Genomic DNA, 21879 nt, shown 5'->3' with positions numbered 1-21879 from the left:
AAGAACTTTTGTTCATAATATACATTTTATACATTTTTGTGACCTCATGTTCATAAAATTTTCATGTACATGTATGATCGCCACAACACGTAATTCCTTTTTTTTCTGCATTAGATAGGCCCTTCCTTCCTTTTATACTGTATACATATTTCACAAGTTATGTAATTTCAGTTACTGACTTCAACAAAAATTCTACTACTGGCGTATAAATATTTAACTAGTCAAGATCATGTTATTTGTATCGTCATTGGTACAGGTAGAACTGAAGAACATATCAAACTTGCCGTTTTAGGTTAACCTCGCACAGACAGGTGGACATACAGACAGACAGACAGGCGTGCGGTCAAATTACTACATTGTATATGTCGCAGGGAATAAAAATGAATAAGAAAATATGACTCTATTATTGTGTCTATCGTTCACAATTTCTGGCAATGTGAGGATTTAATATAATACTGACTTTATGTATATTTTTTACAGTTCAATTGCACAATATAACATTCGACATATATCAAGTTCTAAACAGCAAAAGTGTGTTAAAATCATATTAAAACTACGTCAATTACAAAATAAAAATGCGAAGCTTCATTTTTTTCTGGTGCAAAATGCACTTTTGGAAATTAATAATGCATTTTATGATGCCAAAGCTGCACCTACGTTATATAAAATGCCTAAGCTGCCTGTTTTGCCAAAACAGAAGATATTACTTTCACATTGAGATCATACATTGAATAGTTACTATATTTTACAAATAATACATGGCCTTGAGGGCAATATGCAAGTTTACGGACTGGTTGGTCAGACTGAGGAAGGTATATGGCCCGAAGCGCAGCCATGTTTTATTTGTTAATTATACCGAATCTAAATCATTTCATCCTTTTGTTGCTGACATTTTTACTATTATAATTTACTTTCAAATAAAAATTTATTCGTTCTATGTGTGAACTACTTCAAACCCTAGTCGGAATTATTATTATTATATTCAAGCGATACAGCAAAAATAATCATGCTCTTCTTTTGTTATTCAATTTTTGTAAATCAAATTAAACAGGCAAAAAAACGAACTTTTAGATTTAATATGACGTCATCCAGTCCATATAAGAATTATGGACCGCCCCCGGTCTGTATGCGGTTTATGGACCGGATGACGTCATATTAAAAATAGAAGGACGTATGCAAATGAGGTATAATATAAGATATTAGTTAGCAACAAAAAGTTGTTTGTATTTTACTGATTCATCATGAAAACCAGTTTTTTTCCTTCCCCTGAAAAAGTTAATTTTTGTACTTTCGGCATTTTATAGTGAGACTATCGATATACCGTAAGTACAAGACAATGTAATTTATCATGACGTTCTTTTACTAAAAGTGCTACACTCCCACGGATGCTTTTAAAGGGTTTATAATCAATCTTAGCTTATATGATGTATTCAGTAATTATCAAAGAATTATTTCATTTTATTTATTTACTAACCAAATGTTACAGTATTGCTCGGAGAAATTTGCAATTTTACTGACAGCGTGTTTTTGTTAACAATTAATGGTTTTCGGAACTGACACTAGAAATTCTAACATCTATTTTGTTGATGTTTTGTCATTTCAATCACATTGAAGCAAAAAGTGGGTTGTACTGACTTGATAAAATATTTAGTATTCAAATATCAATTGAGCGCGCATTGGAACGGAACTACAGCAATGTGTCAAAGGGGACCTTTAAACTAATTATACAACCGATAAAACAATTTATATGAATGTTGGCTTCAAACAAAATATATATTATTTAGTTCACCATTAACAAATAAATTATTGCGACAAAATAGCGTTCAAGACTATTGACCTTTTCGAAAACCTAGCTAAACACCGTTTTCCGGTACGTAACAGATTTAGCTCTGGTGAATTACACCACATGAAGTACATAACACAGTTACATGCTATTTCTATTTTTCTACCATTATTTTACCGTTTAAGGTGAAAAAAATGATATATTTGAAAATTATCAATATTCCTTTAATATCTTTTGCAAATTTTTCAAAAAAATATTTGTTTATAATGAAAATCAAAAAATTAAAGCAGACGTAGTGGAATCTTCCATAATAAATTAGGTTATTTTCTGCGTAAACTTGTGTATTCACTTTTTTTGTATGGAATTATTCATACAGTGATATTTAATTATTTTCTTATAAGGAAATAACTGTATTATTTCAATTTAACTTTTAAAAAAAGACCGAAAACATCGAGTTCGCTACAATTACATTCCATTATGTGAATTCCCCAGAGCTATGTACAGAAAGTACCGGAAAACGGCGTTTAGCTAGGTTTTCGAATTTGTGAATGAGTAAATGGCAGTAAAATCACTCATTTCCTACTCTCTGTATGTTTTAAATTTTTTTTTAATATTTACAATTGTTAATTCACAAGTTGATGTCAATCATATTCAAATTAACTAGCATAATTAGCTTTTTTTTATTGAAATATACTTTAAGTGTCATTGTGCTAATATTTTAAAAGTCAGACTAAGATAAATTAATTGTTTTGACTATTATAATGTCGATTAAACATTAATTGATAATGACAAATGTCTAGGATTAAATATAAAAACTCTTTGGAATATAATAAAGTCTGTCCTACTCTATTTTTTACGGAGCCCCTAAGGTGACATTTTCGACACTTTTTTCCCGACAATTAATTCGTTTTCACGAAATAATAATTCGTTTTTACGAAATATAACTTCATTTTTACAAAATATTATCAATTAATTACGAAATATATATTTTATTTAAGAAAAAAATATATCCTAAACAGTGATTTTATCGCTCAATAACATCACTGTTTGGAGTTCGGTTGCGTGGAATTAGCCGAGTGATATAATGATGCGCATCCGAACGCCAAACAGTGATGTTATCAAGCGATAAAATCACTGATTTGGATATATTATTTCGATTCTAACACGACATTAACAAATAAATGTTGCGGTACTTGATAGTTAAGCAAAATTGCGCCTGATTTGTTCCCGAACTTATTTTCAGCGCGTCGGATTTTTAGTGGTTACGTCACGTGTATAATGATTACGTCACATGTCTAAATATAGAACGTCAAACTGTGCATCTGTTGCATAATAACACACACTTTTTGTTCTTCTATGTTCAATAGGTAATAGTTATAGTTCAGATTTTAAAAAATATGGAATTTATTGCAAGCGCAGCGTAGCGGAGCGCAGCAATAAGTTCTATATTTTTTAAAATATGAACTATAACTGGCTTACCGTTTGACCCACTTTCGTGGAATAAGTCACGTACGAATTGTCGGTACTGCGTTTGATGCAATACGAGTCCCGCCCTTACTAGTATAGATTGACAGGCCAACACATGGTCGGAGTGTTACAAAGCCTTGCGGTTTTATGTATTTTTACATCATTAGTCATCATGGAGCAATCCTGCGATCAGATTGTGTTTGACATAATGAATATAGCAAGAATCATATTTTTTTTTAACCATTTCATGTGGTCACGGTTGCTTGATATTGATACGCAGGTTTATATGCAGACACAAGCAACAAAAGACAATAGCTCAGGTAAATATTTTATGAAAAATTATTCTCGAATTCTCTTCATCATTATCTGATTGAAAATACAAATTGTACATGACCAGCGCGCAGCTTTTCCACGCCCAACTAGTATCGAACCTCAAAGTAGATGACGTAAATTATTCAAACATAACATGGTTAATCTGCCTTAAATGCCGTTGCAATCATTGAAAATCATATTTAAGTGATTTCTTTGATATTTGCATTTTGCAGGCCGATTTGAAAAGCTTTTGTCATCTGATGAAACAGAAATACAATGCCCAATAATACAACGAAAAACAACAACTGGACAGTGCACGGCTGGAGCGAGTTGGCTGAAAACCACAACCGGAGACTAAGCAAGAGCCTGGTTATCCTATTCCCGATCAAACAGAGCAGTTCTGTTCATGTGCAAAATATGGATTTTTGGTCGCAACAATTCATCTGTGAAATTGAAAGAAAAAATGGAGAATTCTATCCTCCAACAACTTTACTAAACATTGCTGCAAGGTTAAAAGGGTATCTTCGAAATGAAAAATCCATGCACGTGAACTTTGTTAAAACTGAAGATTCTTTTTTTTTTTAACTTCGCAGAATATTGGATCCACGCATGCGCGAGTTGTCTATAACGAGGGTATATGGGTCGAAGTCAACTGTTAAAAAAGTGGAGTTTTAACAAAATGTGGGAAAAAAAAGTTGGTCATGTAATTATGAAAAATGGATATTCTGTATGTTTTTTTAAGATATGTGTTAGTTTCGAACTTTGAGATTTCTCTAATTGAATTATTCCATGTCTATGATTTTCAGTGATCAGCCACAAACTGTTTTCTAATGTTTGAATTATAACCATGGTACTGTTTCAATAATGTGTGTACATGTAAAAGCTTGGATTTATAAATAACCGTATGAAAAATGCTTTCTTATTTGTTTACTTTATTCGCATGCCACATTCATTGTCTAATGTAAAACTCCGCCCATATTCATAACGTCATATTTGTCAGATATCACGTCAATACCTGTTAAAATAAGTCAACTTATTTTTCACATACACCAGTCCCTGTATAGTGTATGCAATATATTTCAAATAAATTGGAGCATTTGATTGGATAAGAAAGTGGGACAAACGGTAAGGAAAAATGCGGGTCGTGTTAGAATAAATATTACTTCGTTTTTACGAAATATTAATTCGTAATTACGTAATAACGAATTAATATTTTGTAATAACGAATTAATATTTCAAACTTCAAATATATGTTTCTAATCATAAACAACATCATATGTGACAAAGTTTACAAAATTAATAGAATTACTCCCTTTAACTTTGAGTTTTCATGAAAAAGATGTTCTTTTTTTATAACATTTTTCATTAATGATACCCTTTATATATATTTTTCTTATTATTTATCACTTAAATCATGTGTGAAATGATTCAATGCATAAGCTTTACTACTTCAAGAATTTTGTCCCGCTTAAACTTATCCTATTTATTTTCTAGAAATTATCATTTTTTTCTCACTTTATTTCATAGGATTTACTTCAAACTCCCACATTATTATAACATGACAAGGATTAAAAATCTTGCGTCTATATTTTCAGAAGTATCACCTCCTTAAACTGTGATTCTTTTCTCATTAATGCTTTAACTTATTTTTTTCATAGATTTATTTCAAATTTAAAAAAATATTTATTATCAACACCTACATCATATGTGATTAAATTTTAATCGCCTGGATTTCCATGATTATTTTCATTTTAACTTGAATTCTATTGGCAAATTGTTCGTTTATTCCAAATTTCATTCCTTGTTTTTCACTTTTTTCACATTTTATTTTTCACTTTTGTTCTTTGTGACTATAAATTAAACTTTTTAAAAGTTAGAATATGATTACAGAAACATTTTAAGCGAAAATTGGGGTCACCATTCTCGTTTCTGAGTTATCTGCCCTTGAATCAGGATTTTCTGCTTATCTGAGGTAATTTAAAGGGCAGATAACTTATGTATACGTAAATGAATTGTTTTCACTTCTGGATAATGATTCTCTTTTTATTTTTGAATACAATACATATTTACATGTAATTCCTTATAGCATTTCTATTATTTTTTTTTCAATAAAAATAAAGGTACTTTAAATTCATAAAAAAGGCCAATTTTTAAGAAAAAATGCACAGGTTAAGAGAAAAAGTGGGAAACAAACTATCCAATGTAAATTTGTTCTTGAAATTGTGCATCTTATATACGCAAAATTCGAGTTTCAAACCTCTACTCGGTATTTCGATTGCTTTCTACGACATAAGGCATCCTTGTGCGAAACGTTGTGGTTTCGTTGCTATTGGCCAATCAGAAGACTCCTTTCAAAAGCTGATAGAAACGATGCGAGGTTTGAAACTCGAAATTCGCGTGTATCAGATGCTTCTGACGGTTGTGAATGGTCCCATTTTATGTATTAAGTAATATTATTTAGTACTTTTGACCCGTACTCGTCTGACTAACATGTATTAGTTTATGTTTACGTACCGAATCTTTGTGCCAGTTTTTTTGTCTACCTGGGAGTTTTAGCACGAATTCGCTCGTTTGCTGATAAATATTTCATGAACGGGAACGGCTAGAACTTGGGATCGGTCTCATTTGGAAGCTTAATACAAACATGAAATAGTGATAAAAGTTTCTTATAATTATCTGTACAATTGTCTTCACAACGTCCCGGAAAATGTACCCCTTGCTCGTAAACTCGAATCTGGAGTTTCCGGCCTTCTCTTAACTTATAGTATATTTTTAAGGGGGCTCATATTTCACTTTTTTGGACACAATTACGATGATTACAGAGTTTTTCTCATCAATGTGGTCATATTTTCTTCCAAGGTTCGATACTCGTGCCTGTGGATATTTCTAGTAATTTGTGGCACTAAAAGTTATAATTTATTAATTATATCACATATATGATGAAAAACTTATCAATTTAGCTTGAAATATGATAAGGGCCTACTCAATGACGAAATTTGATATGCGACCCCGAAAATACCGGATACAGGGATTTTTCCGAACGTAACCATGTTCAATGACTTATCTACTCCTTTTTATATTGCCTAATGCGTTAGTAGTTGATAATGCGAAGGAAAAACACTACATTGAGGATTTTGACGACATTCTGACTCGAATTAAGGTGTCAGTAATAATAAATTTACATATTCAACCTTACTACATAAGTGTTTACCGTTTTCTTGATTGCTTTTCATTTTACCATTTTGACACCAGTGGCTTAAATGCGATTAAAAAAATAACGATGAAACATCAACAAAATAGAACGTACAATTTTTAATATCGTGTTTCATTTTAGTTCCGAACCCAATTAGTTGTTATAAAAATGCTATTTACTGCTAGTAAAGTTACAAATTTCGTCTGTCATCCTTTATGTTGAGGAAATAATAATGAAAATATTATCAATCTTTAATAACAAATTTAAAGATATACGTTTAGCCTGATTGTGAACCCTTTATTTAAGGCATCTATACGAGTGCAGCATTTTTGGTAATAAAACGTCATGATAAAATACAAATTTATGATACTGCTGACTTTTTAGAAAAAAAATATAATGAAAAGCAAGGCACTTGACACAGGTCTGCTTTTATGAAGATAAATATCTGGAAACAAAGTGAGCCCTAGGAAGGATTATTCACATCAAAATTACATGAACCCTAGGTGATAGGCATTTTAGAGGCTTCTCATCGAAACAAAATTAGCGGTGAAAGCATCGGGGAACACGATTAAGCTAACACCACGGTAATAGGCCTTGAAGAGCGTTCTTATTGCAATAAAACCGAAGGTGACACAACCAACGGTGATAGACCTTTTAGAGGATTCTAATCGCAATAAATTCGACGGTGATAGCCTCGGAGAATACAGTAAAGCTGACACAGCCAACAGTCATAGGGAATTAGAGGCTTCTTGTCGCAATAAAAACGACAACGACAGTCACAGGTAACTCAGTGGAAAGACAGCCAGGTAAACACCCTTCGCAAAAAAAACGGGGCGATTTTCTCGGAAAAATACATTGCAAATGACAAAACCCACAGTGATAGGCTTTTTAGAGGAATCTTATCGGGCCCTTTAGAGGGCACATATCGCAATAAAACCAGCAGTGATAGCCTCAGGAAACACAGAAAATCTGACACAATCCACGAGAAAAGGCCTTTTAGACGTTTTTTTTATCGCAAGAAAACCGGCGGTGATAGGATCATGGAACATTAATGAAATTAACGTAGCCACGGTGATATGCCCTTTAGAGGGTTCATATCGCAATTATACCGGCAGTAATAGCCCCAGGGAACATTCTGACCCTGACATAACCCACTGTTAGAGGTCTTTAACAGGGTCCCTTTTGCATTAAAACAAGAAACGATAGCCTCAAGGGAAACAGAAAAGCTGACACAACCAACGGTGATGGCACATTGCAATAAAACTAGCGGTGTTAGCCTCAAGAAACACAGTAAAACTAACACAACCCACGGTAAATACCCTTTGAGGGGGTTTGCATCGTATCAAAATCACGGTGATAGGCCTTTAAAGGGATACATATCCCAATTAAACCTGTCTTGATAGCCATGGGTTACATACATTGAAGCTCATACCACCAAGATATTTTAGAGGGTACATATTGCAATAAAACCAGCAGTGACAACCTGACGGAGCACAGAAAAGTTGAAGCAACCGACGTTGATAGGCCCTTTAAAGGGTACATATCGCAATTATACTTGCGATGATAGCCTCAGCGAACACAGTGAACCTGACACAACCTTCGAAGTTATGCCTTTTAGAAGCTTTTCATTCCAGAAATACCAGCATTAATAGCCTCAGGGAACAAAGAAAAGCTGTCACAACTTATGAGGACAAGCCTATCGCAATAAAGCCGGAGATGATAGCATCAGGGAACACAGTGACACAAACGCAACCCACGGTGATAGGCCTTCAATAGAGTTCAAATCTCAATAAAATAGCGGTGGTAGCATCAGGGAACATACTGAAACTAACGCAACCGATGGTGATAGTCCTTTAAAGGGCTCTTATCGCAATAAAATCGGTTGTGATAGCATCAGTAAACAAATTGTTACTTACGCAAACCAAGAATAAGCTTACTAATGTTTGTCACAATTGCGTTAGAATTATTGATCAGCAAATTTAATTGTTGTGCTATATCTAATGGAATAAAAATCATAAATTCTAAAAACTGTAAAATCATATTATTTCAATGATCTGATGGTCGAATTTCGAAATTGTTACAACAAAGACTCTTTCTTGGTTTTATTAACTAACATGTATATGCATAAACATATTAAAATGTAGGGGCATAAAATGTTATGCTGTTATTTTAGCTAGGTTTATAACAATTTAGCTATAATTTCGTGAATGCGCCATTCGCTTGGAAATATACCAACATAATTCTTCCGAACAGAGATGTAGCGTTATACGCAAGGGATTTAAAAAGCAAAAGCCACATAATATCACATTTGTTGAATATTGATACAAATAACAAAGACAGATGCTCACTAAGCATGTCCGAATCTCTTTTAGTGAATCTTGCCTTGTGTTACATGAAAAAGTTCACGAAATATTGGAATCCGTATAAGGAAATAAGTCTCTTTGAGATTACTTTAAGTAAGTAGGTTTTATTTTTCTAGCAGATCAAATTTAAAAGAAGAAAGTAAAGTATTGAAAATAAAGAAGATTAAACAAATGATAAATATTGCAGATCCCTCCAGTGCAATGAAAACTAATCAAAAGGTGAAAATTCGGTTTGATTGAGTCTGTTTACGTTATGTCAGGTGCAACATTTATAATTGAACCAATTGAAACGATAAACAACAAGTCCATAGGGCAATGACAGATTGAGTGGTTCGGTGCAAAGCTATAAATAAAACAAAAATGACAAAAGGTTTACATGTTTGTAAAAAAAGAAACTTATATAATGATTAAACATAATAATGACAGACACTGTTAAAATTGCTGAAAAAGAAATATGTTTGTGTCATATGTGTGTATTCGCAAGATAATTATAACAGATACTGTAAAAATTGCTGATTATAGGATATAATATATTTTTGTGAAATATTTGTGTATTTGCTGATGAAATTATCTATTTTTTTGTAAATAAGCATCACTTAAAACAAAATTACCAAATAAAAAACTATACAATAGAATAGAGAAAAACATAATTCCTAAAGAAAGTCCAACACAACAAAATTGAAAATGTTGCAGGCTCGGTTTGATTGAGTCTGTTCATGGACGGTACTGTCAAGTGCAAGCTACTGTCCACGCCCCGTAGCACCGGCTTAAGCAGAATTCAATATTTAATACGAAAATGGTGAAAGTTTGAGTTTAGAAACATCCGCAGTTATGTTCATACGACGGTTATCATGGAACCTTCAATGTGACACAGTAGTGCCATTCCATGAAAAGCGGCGTATGGTCCCCAAGTAAAAAAATGCATTTGCCCTAAACGAGAAAGCAATGGGCGGAACTAAATAAAATGGATAAAAACGAAACCTTTTTCTTAATTGATAAAAAAGAAACATTTGTAATAATCTATAAGTGACTTTCGACAAAATATCGTACATGTATATGAAATGGTGAACATGAGTTCTGTGATAGGCGGATTGCAGCGACGATGTTGAACATACAGGTCAACCTATTGTTTATACATGTAGTTACATTTTATCAAAACTTTTAATTACTCTAAGATAACACACACAAAACTTATTTTGATGTTTTTTTTGCGCAGACGTTTTAATTAAAGCACACTGAGGCTTCATACATTAACATTATACAACAGAAACCCTATCATTTGTGATTTTCAGAAAGTATTTTTATATTCTAATTTGACTGTGTCTGTACAGTTCACATTTGAGTAATTAAAGTAAGAGATATCTACCTAGTCTTATAAAATGGCATTGGAAAAGAAAAACGGACAGGTTAAATTGCTTGAAAACACGCAATTTGATTATCATACCAATAAGCAAAACACCGCTTTATGTTGTTTATTTCTTGGGCACTTATGTATAAAATCGGTCCCAGCAGGTTAAAGGTGAACGAACACTCAGTAAAAATTAATTGTTAACACAGTGATATAACTTGACAAATTAGTCAGAAAGACGTAAATTGCCAAATCATTCATCAAAGAAACATAAACGCCAGACCTTGACCGCTAACCTCCAACAAAAAGTTAAAGGACTATCAAAGATATTTACCTACCAAATATGAAATGCGTTGGTAAATTAAACCAATTAACCCTTTACTCCAGTTACTTCATGGGATATTATGTAGGTAAATTTATCATAATTATAAAATTTAAAAAGGGACATTTCAAAGTAATGAATATTCAGTGCGGGCATAAATAAAAACTAAAAAGACAAGTTTATCCATGCAGAAATAGCTTAGCCTTATCTATTTTCAAATTGTTAAAATTGGAAATAAATGTGGCAAAATAGAAGCTTCATTTTTGTTTCTTGCCAAGATTATGAGCTTTATAGTGGTAATTGTGTAAAATTTGAAGTCTTTAATAAAAGTTGGACTAAAGATATATCTAACTAGCCTGTTAATGATAATTGAAAAATTTAAATTGTACATTTTTGGAAACTTCTTTTGTGTTTTAGGGAATCTACTTGTCTATAATCTAGTTGTCAGTTCATATTAAATAGCAACTTTGACATCTTTTGCAGAGCGGTCAAAATATTGAACCATTCGTTTACACCCTTGAATATAGTTGGATTTTTTAAAAAAAAAGATTAATATGAAGAATAATGGTGATTCCGAAAAAAAAATCCACATTTTAAAAATCGCTCAATTGTTTTACGGTTGTCTTAAAGAATCAATATCTTAGCAAATGGTCAATTTGTGTTGATTACAAAAAAACGTGCTCATTAAGTACGCAATGATTACTGTCAACTTCCATGTAGATACGATACTTAACCTAATTTAAGAATGATCTTTAGTTAAACGCCTGCACAAAGTTTTAAGTATAAGCATTATAATGCAGTGACATTTTAGTTAATACGGATTTCTTCAAATTACAAAAAAACAACATTATATGATTTTCATTTCATTTGACATGTTCTAAAAAATCTTTTTTGCTGAAAACAAAATGTAATGGTCTCAACGACAAATATAGAGTAGAATGTGTATGTCCCTCATGAATGTGCTTCTTTCTTGTAAAAGATGATGCCATTATGCCATTTTCCTGAGGCTTTAAATTTATAATTTGTCACAATAAGTGGCAAAATGTTTATCATCTGTAGAGTTACATGCAACAATCTCTGAAATGTAGAGTTAAACAAATATCAATTATATAAGATTTGTGATAATTGCCACGTTTTTTTTATATAATTCATTTGAATAATTTGCAGTTTAAAATAACGCACTTTAATTATTTCTCATTAAAAGGAATAGACGTCGAATACCTGGATAGGAATACATCAATTTAATATCATACTGAAGCCATATCAAAGAAGCCATAGTTACATTAAATACCTACGTATTTGAAAACTTGATCATTCAGCACATTTTATCTCTATGAAACAAAAATATAAATGCGACTTGATCTCGATCAAATTTTACATTAAAGTACCAAACAGAATATTACATTTCAGTTTTCTAAGACCAAAAAATACTACGTTTAAGAGAATACGTTATGTTCTGCATATATCAGATAATAAATAATTAAATATAAGAGTCATCTTGTTGATCAGAATATTATCTTTGCGCAGCTTGAGGCATGCAACTTTTAAACTATTCGTGTTGTCAGACAACACAACTTTGTATCACAAAAATCAGAATAATCTGTATTATAATAAGCATCCTTAACAAGTTTTGTTTGTAAAAAATAATAATTATTGTTCGATAAATAATAAAATATGATAACGACAGCAATGTGATGGTGATAATAATAACATTATGCCTCCGCTTCTTTTGCTGTTACAGTTGTATATAATGCATTTTCATACTTTCATACCTATTTGCTTATTATGTAATAGTCAAGTGTCAGCGGGCATATAATTAGAATAATGTTCACGGTGCAGCAGAAGTCTGACAAAAAGCAAAAAATGACCGCCTGAGCTGACATTATTAGCTTTTTTCCGGAACGTTAAAATTTAGCGGCGTGAAACCGCGAGGAATATCTTTAAAAACGCGCAATACCAATAGTTTTCATTGCATTTAAGTATACATGTTCTCATTTAAACAAAATGATTCCCTCCTTCGTTGAACACTTACCATAGTGTTACAATAAAGCGCGGTATAATATTACAAGCAGTACACTGTACTTAGATCTCATAGCATTACCATAACCTGCCAGGCAGCCCAACCATTGAACGCGCTTAAAGTTTTGATCGATCGGCCACTAAAATTGTATGAGCCATTCCTTGTGTTACTTCTTAAATATTTATAATAAAAGTATTATAACACAATAAGTTCCACAAACCTATGACCAAAGAAACTATTGATATACAACGCTCAGATCGATTATATTCTTGAAAAGTTGTCATGAAATTTCGCAATATATATTTTATTGCGTCGTGGACGATTTTAACAAAACAGAGTCTGCAATTTTCAAGACATTTTGTGTTTTATTACTTCCGGAGCGATCTCGTCTTTTCAAGATTGTTCACTCCTATTATAATAAGTATACATGACAAGACACAAAACCAACAACCAAGCAATAGCAAATAGATGTAAATCGCAGACAAGAAAGTCAATGAAAGGGCATCAAATATATTGATATTAATGTTCCCAGAGGATTAATATCTAAACTTTCATCTTAAATCATTTCCATTACAATCAATGCAGGTAACTGCAATTGTTCCTGAGTGGCTAACTATTCAAAGGAATGTCATGACTGTATCCAAGGTTATTAAAAGTAGCTTCTAAATAATGCAGATATAAGATATGAATTCCAGTCAAATTGTACATGTATATATATATATATATATATATATATATATATATATATATATATATATATATATATATATATATTATAATATATAATATATATATATATATTTCGTGATGGTGGATGAGCAGTGGCTATGCTTTCATGATGTTCTGCTAGGCGCTGTGCCGTATTGGACTGGCATATATGTGTGTATATATATTCTCTCATTTCTATCAATTTATCTGCACACTTGTATCTTAAGTGATCCACGCAGGGGAAAGTATAACTGTATTGAATTTAATTATCTCCCTTTATATATATATATATATATTATATATATATATATATATATATATATTATATATATATATATATATATATATATATATTGAAAATCCAGAGACAGAGAACATTATTAAATATTACACACTATATAAAATCTGAATTAATACGAACTTTATAAAATCTGTTTCTATATACACATTATAAAATATAAATAAATACACATCATTCGAAAAAATCTGAATTAATACGCACTTTATTATAACACACTTTATAATATCTGAATTAATATACTCTTAATAAAAAATGAAATAATACGCACTTTTTAAAATCTGAATTAATACGCACTTTATAAAATAAGAATTAATACGCACTTTATGATTTTTTTCAATACGCACTTTGCCATATCAGAATAATACGCTCTTTATAAAATCTGAATTAATACGTACTTATAAAATCAGAATTAATAAGCATTTTATAAAATCTAAATAAAATACGCACTTCATAAAATCTGTTTTACTACGTATTTTATAAAATCTGTATGAATACGAACTTTATCTAATCTGTACAAATAAAACTTAATTAAATCTGTTATAAGAACTTTTGTCTTTTAAAATTTCTTATTAACAAATTTACAGCAATCTGAATATCGGGACACGGAGTTGAAAAGAAAATGGCATACATTACCTTCTTATACTGACGGTCCTTTTTGCAATGCATGGTCTTTTGACAGCTTTGTAGCCAAAAAAAAATCTTAATGTTTTAGTTTTGGCAACAGTGACGGCATTCGTAAATACCTTTCAATGTTATTTGGATACTTTTTAAGCACGAACTTATTGCACTGCATTCGAGCCTTTTCCTGTGCTAATCTGTCTGCAAATGGGTAATCCATCTAGCACAAATCTTTTTCATTTTCAAATCACGTTTTTGAATGGTATGAAGTGTTCCTAATGAGATGCCAACAATACTACTTATTTGCCTGTTGGTGTATCTAACATCGGTAAAAACTATTTCTTTCAACCATCTTGACAGATGTTGCTGTTTTAGGCCAACGGGCATGGGTTGCATCCCCAGTCGAAATTAGCCTACATTTGAATGCATTAAACCAATGAATAACTGATGAAATAGACAATTTATTTTTGTGCATATACAGTACATATTTCATCAAAATATCTTTATACCCTATGCCAAGGAGACAACGATTCTTAATATAAGGCATACTTGAATCTTCTACTAAATCATTTTTGCAATACTGCCCCGTATTCACAAGGAATTAAGGATCGGGATTTAGATCAGGTTCAAATTTGAAAACTCTAATATTCTTCATTGTTTATCGAAAAAGATTAAATATCGAATATTGATTTGATAAAACTGGACTTGCAATAGGAAGTTTCTGAAATTTATGAATATTTTTTTGTTAATTTTGCAAGATACGGACAGTTGATCCAAACATTGATCCTGATCCTAAAATTGATCCTTTGTTTGATCCGAATAATTTTGCATTTGTTTTGTTATTTGTCGATTATATCGCAAAATAGTTTGGTTGTTTTGCAAATCACCATTTTTTTTACATTTTGATTATTTACCATTTAATTCTAGCAAAACACTATTAATTTTAGTAACATAAAACAAAGAAAATCAAATTAGGATTACTTGATCCAGATCTTTTCTTATTGAACTTGGGCCTAGTACACGAGTGAGCTATACACACTGCTAAAGTGAACGACTTTTAATGAAAGTGGTATCAATGTAAAGCTAACATGTACATCCACCCAATAATTTTCATTTTCTAGTGTTTTTGCAATTTTTCACAATATAACGTTCTCGATGAATTCATAATTAAACACACCTCGTATGTCTTGGCAAGAGCGGTCATTCGATAAATTTCTGAATTAATGGATTGAGTGCGGAAAAACGCATAAAACAATATTTTCGGAAAACATTTTATTTTGCTTTCGCCATACAGGAAGTTTCTGACGACATATATAAGAAAACAATGACCATTTCACCGCATCAGTGATATGTTTATAGATAAGAGCATCAATATTTGTTCAACTTCCGATAAGCGTCTGCTGCAATTAGATTTAACAATGAAACTTGAAATTTTGTTGTACAACATTTATTGGATATTTCCACTATATGTAGTTGTTGTAGATGTACATCAATGATAAGTCACGAAATGAATAAGGATCTAGAAAACAGTGATTAAAAATAAGAATAAAAAAAGACAGCCAAAAGTCTTTTGTTAAAACAATTAGATGTATTTAAATCAAAAAGAACTAATGAAATCGGATTATTTCATTTCTTCATAGTGTCTTATCCATGTTTATGAAAAAAGTACTTGTACAATAAAACGAATATTGATAAATGATTGTCCGGGAATTATTTATTTCGGAAAAACAAACTCGTTGTTGTCATCAATTCGTTGGATTTTTGCATATATATATTTAAAACAAAAAACCTTTAATATTTATCAATGTTATTCTACTGTTGTTGTCGGCTTTTAAAAAAAAAAATATCAAAACTTGGATCTATTTAGATTAACTATATTTTAGATTTATATAATTTTATATATCAAAAATGTTACCAACAACATTAAAAATACCTATATGTTATCATATGACATTAAGTATTATGTTCATAATATTAACAGCTTTGTTTTATATGCCGATGGTCAACAGTGTTAAATTTGTTGAGTACGAGACAGGGTATAACCCAAATTTAAAAACGTATGAGCTTTATTCCGCAATTACAAGATCTAGGATTGATTGCGGGAGTATTTGCGAGACTAAGGTGAGTTGAATATGTTGTGTTTTCCTAAAACCTCACTCTGAAAATATTCGAAGAAAGCCTCCTCTATGAATAGAAGCTATGTGTATGAAAATTAAAAAGTATGAACAATTATTATTGAACATCATTTATCCGTTTTTATTTGTTTGGGTCGTCAGACCAAACAAATAATGGTAGCGAAATTTCAGAGCCTAATGCTGTTAATTGCAAATGCCTTAAGTAGTCCACTTTTTTAAAGCGGTTACTTCCCTTTATATGTACACTAACGCCGAAAAATTCAGGGGAGATCAATGCGTAAAGATTGTCAAATGACAGGCGCATCAATTTTCAAGCAAAGTAGTTCCCGAATGGTCGAAGATTTCTAATATTGTTTCATTCTTTATAGATATACATACTTACAATAAGCTCCATGAGTATTTATATCTGTGTTTAGCGTCGAAATAATAAAACCCTAATTTAGAATAATATGGTTTTCTTCAGGTCGTTAACTTATAATTTCACCGTGGCCGAGGGGTTTGCACGCTCGCTTATAAATCGAGAGGTCTCGAGTTCAAATCCCAGTTGAGGCAACTCATTTAAAATTTTTTTTAAGTCAAATAAACATCAGTGTTGCAATTAGTCTTATAGCCAATTTACTACATTTAAAACACTGGAAAGCATTGATGGCACTATACAAAAACAAATTGGTTTATAATCTCACAACCTTCACCTTTCTGACATTCTGAGACCCAAACAAATTCAGCGCCTTCTGTGCTTTGATATATATCTGTAATCACATGTAGTTGAAATGTTGACGCGAGGTAGAAATGTCGCTTCATAATCAATGGCTCACTAGTCCATAATTGTTTTATTTTATGAATAGTCTAAGTTACAAAAAGTGAAGTCATATACAACTTGTGCCCGTTTCATCATATATATAAACTTGCTGAAAGGTTGAAGTCAAACCTGGTTTTAATTAATACTTTGCCTCTTATTTAGAACGATTTAGTTCTCACCTGACAACCACTAAACTTAACATACTTGAAACATCAGTAAATCTTGTTCCCTTTCTATATAAAACTTTTACAAACACTTTGCTGTGCACTAATGACCTATCATCCCTTTCAATTACTATGGCCACATTTCGTTCTTTCTTAACAACTATCCTACTCCTTCCTAATACCATGTGCAATTATAAAATCAACATAGATCTAATAATAACATCAATTAGTTTAAAATACTTGTTTATAAATTTAAAATCGCAAAACAAAATGTTTTCTTCCGTATCTACTTCTAATGATAAATAAAAATTCAATATTAGTGCAAATTAGTTGTTATTTTGTACTATTATTACTCATTTCAATTTTTATACGTGTAATTATTTCATGTTAGTAACTAGAGCTCTAGATTACTAATACGTGTTGTTACAGTACATTATGCTTTAAATTTATGATTCAAGGGAAAAATACATTAGACTTTGTATTTGTGCCGTGTGGCGGCTGTAAAAAGTCTCTCCGTACATTTAATCAATGATGTTATATTTTCGATCCTTGAAGATCGTTCAGCACGACATTATTGTTGTGCTTGTGGTATTTTTAGTTTCAACTTTTCGGCATTTTCTAGTTGGGTGGTTCCAATATTTCTACTTGAATAATGTTGAATCCCCCTTAGGATATGTTGCCTGCTTTTTAGATTTGTCTTTTGACGTCTTATCTATGATATGCAGTCTTCATAACCTCTGATCCCCTTTCAAAAATCCATTTTAATTAGTTCCGCCAATTGTTTTCTCGTTTAGGGCACACGCTTTTTATTACTTGGGGACCATACGACGCTTTTCATGGAATGGCACGGAAGTGTCACATTGAAGGTTCCATGATAACCACCGTATGAACACATCTACGGATGTTTCTAAATTCAAAAAATTTTTTTTTTATGTTTTAATGTTGAATTCTGCTGAAGCCGGTGCTAGGGGGCGTGGACGGTAACTTGCACTTTCAAGTACCGTCCATGAACACGCTCAATCAAACCGAGCCTGCAACATTTTCAATTTTTAATTTTTAATTAACTTTCTTTAGGGTTTTCTATATTAATCTATTTGACTCTCTTATCAATCCTGCATTATATCATGTTGTTGTACATAATTGTGTATGTTTGAACAATATGAAATAAATACTGTATAAACCAACACATAAATGTATTGATCTATCTTTTTACAGAATAATTGTGCGTCTTTCATATTTCAAGCCTCTGACAGAAACTGCACATTGTTTAGCGTCTTCATGACGTCACCATATGACGTAACTTACGGAAGATATTACGTCAGATCTACTGCCGAGGAATATATTGGTATGATATGTTATAGATAAAGTATAGCGACGAGACTTGAATGTGGAAATATCATGCCCTGGGCCACATCGAGGGTTTTCTCTACAGAAAATGATCAAGGCCGTAAGGCCGATGACATTTTCTGTAGGGAAAACACGAATTGCCGCCCCAGGCCATGATATTTTCACATAAGAATCGAGTTCGATATACTTTAACTGTTTTATGCAGGATACACATAAATATTAGAAAATAAATTTTTTGATGATTCATAAAATTTAAATATATATTTTGTTTCTCTTAATAGATTTAATTCCCCGCATGGAACCTCGGTTACTTTTTATTGTAGAAAAATTCTACATGGAAATGACCGATTTTTTTTCTTATTGTAAAGCCCATAACGTAAGAGCCAATCAGAGTAAAGTGGGTGTGACCACAGACAAAAACATTTCTGTAAATAATTGGGACGCACCAGTATTACGCTAACCGTCGTTTGATCAGCATTTTTAAAGGCAAAAGTCACCTCCTAAATAACGCTACGCTTTAGGATCTGACATGTCACCTCTCGTGTCTTTCAAACAATCAATCAGAGCTTTCATTATTATGAAAGCGATGTGATTTCTAATTTTAACCCTTGGAAAAACAAACATGGTATTTTCCATATAGCCGACAGGTAAACTGGCAAAACAACCTTTGCCATTATAATTGTTATTGTATTTTAAGTTGATTTGCTAAAAATTACTTCAAACATTTTTTTTTCTCACAAAAATCAACAATATTGTTTACCTTCCACGGATAACGGTGCTTTGAAACTTCTTCTAATGCCTATCTGTATAAACCGGTTTAATTGCATGGTTCGAAATAGCTTTCTCGGGAAATCCGAATTATAAAGGAAGCGAATGAAGATGATTTTTGTTATTTCTTTCGGGGACTTGACATTGAAAATATCTCATGAAAATGTTTACACAGGCAGTTTCTCCTTGCACCAAATTACATTCAGGAAAAATGATTAAAAGGTTCATAAACAAGTACCGTACATTCAAGCCCCAGACAAAACATTTTCTAAACTGACAACAATGTCCCACGTACCCCATTATTTTTCCCCAACCTGAATATATTCGTTGTTTTTTTCAGCCTATAGTTTAGTACCGTCCAGTGACCCTTGTCTACGGTCACGCTTATACATTAACCAAGTGTAATAACATAACTGTGCTTTATTTGAAATAACGCACACTTTTTCTAAAGAAGTATGCTTTATCTGAGATATCGCACTGTGCGTTATTACCAATTAAGCATGTTACTGGCGTATAACAGCTGAGGGACATCAAAGACAAATCGCCGCACCATGCGATAAAGAAACGTTTTCGAATCTTTGTCATTACATGTATAAATGAACAGTTTAAAGAAATTGTTTGGGGTTAAATTACTGAGTTGGGTTGGGGTCCTGTCCTGTCCTGTCTGTCGTCTTGGTCGTCGTAGTTTGTAAATATAAATTTACATAACTCTTAAAATAATTGTGCACCGCCTCACAAATAATTGTTTGCTAAGCAGATTGTTCACAAAACCTGACAGGCACGAAACAGTCGTATGTATTTTTCGTGGATTGAATCTTGGAAAATAATATATGGCAAATCAAATGTTTTCAATTATTGTTAATATTAAAAACAATTTTCAGAAGTGTTAGAGACATGCAGCAGTGGAAGTTTGCCAAGTTCAAGTACAAATGTTGCTCTGCATAAACCGGTGTCTATGAGCTCCTCTATATCAGGCGTTCCATCTGCTTTAATGGTAAGTAAATAATGACTTGGCAACTAAGTTAATATAAGAGAACCCTATGCATTAAACCATAATATGACCTATCGAATTATTTGTACCAGATATGATTTTGTTATTCAGAATGAATATATATAACAGAAAAAAGACACTTTTTGTTTGTGTATTCTTAAAGAAGATAATATTTTCACTATTGGACATTGTATTAGTAATTGTAATTTTGACAGGCTAGATTTATATGGCCTGTTTAACAGACTGTTTGTATTAATAACCCGAGCCGCTAGGCTAGGATTATATTGCAAACAACCGTCCATATACGGCCATAATTATAACACAACCAACTTCTTTTTTTAAAGAAAAACATGAAACAAACGTCATACTTTCACAGCAGCGTATAAAGTTTATATATCAATGAAAAGCGACGTTACAAACGTGCAGAATTACAAAGTTTATATAAACTTAACGGTTATCCAATGAAAAGCGACGTGCAGTATTTTAAAGATATATCTATTTTTAGACGGATGGAAATCGTGACGATACACACCCATGTGCTCACACAAATTTAGATACCTATCCTGAAGCGATTGTTGACCTCGGAAAAACCAACAATATCACAGCAATTTACATTATTAATCGGGGGGACTGTTGTTGTGAGTATTTTTGCTTAAATGCACATTTAGCCCCAACTATAAATTTTGTTTTGTTCTTTATTTTTGTTTTTGTTGTTTTCTTTTGTTGTCGTTGTTTGTTTGTTTTTGTATTTTTTTCATACTTTATTAAAGAGACTGCTATAGTGAGTATTTTAGTTTTAAGATACATTTTTCTGTTTTGTATTTTTGTGTGTATGTTTTTGGATTATTTATTGCTTTTTTTGGAGAAGGTTGTCTGTTTTTTAAAATAATTTTTGTTGTTGTTGTATTTGTTGTTTTTTTGGTTTTCTTTTTATTTATTTTATTGTTTCTTGTATTTTTATTATTATTATTATGCCCCCATTTCGAAGAAAAGGGGGTATATTGCTTTGCACTTGTCGGTCCGTCGGTCCGTCGGTCTGTCGGTCCGTCGGTCCGTAGACCAAATGGTTTCCGAGTGATAACTAAAGAACCCTTAGGCCTAGGAACTTCAAACTTGGTATGGTGATTGGTCATGACCAGTAGATGACCCCTATTGATTTTGGGGTCAAGGGATTAAAGGTCAAGGTCACATTGACCTTGAAAGCAAAAACGGTTTCCGATCAATAACTAAAGAACCTTAA

General features: G+C 31.9%; 1 protein-coding gene across 1 annotated transcript; it reads left to right on the top strand.

Moving 5' to 3' along the window:
- Positions 1-18647: 18647 nt before the first annotated feature.
- On the top strand, positions 18648-21420 carry LOC132733004 (fucolectin-1-like; the record flags this gene model as incomplete). The annotated part of the gene is made up of 3 exons (XM_060719565.1): positions 18648-18878; positions 20530-20642; positions 21145-21420. Coding segments are annotated over exons 1-3 (456 nt in total), but the record flags the coding sequence as incomplete, so codon positions are not given.
- Positions 21421-21879: the final 459 nt, after the last annotated feature.

This window comes from Ruditapes philippinarum, unplaced genomic scaffold, assembly GCF_026571515.1.
Source record: "Ruditapes philippinarum isolate M1 unplaced genomic scaffold, ASM2657151v2 ctg2344_1_1_1_1, whole genome shotgun sequence".
NCBI classification, from domain to species: domain Eukaryota; kingdom Metazoa; phylum Mollusca; class Bivalvia; order Venerida; family Veneridae; genus Ruditapes; species Ruditapes philippinarum.
Note: the sequence above shows the minus strand (reverse complement) of the source record. Positions and strands in the feature narration are given on the sequence as shown.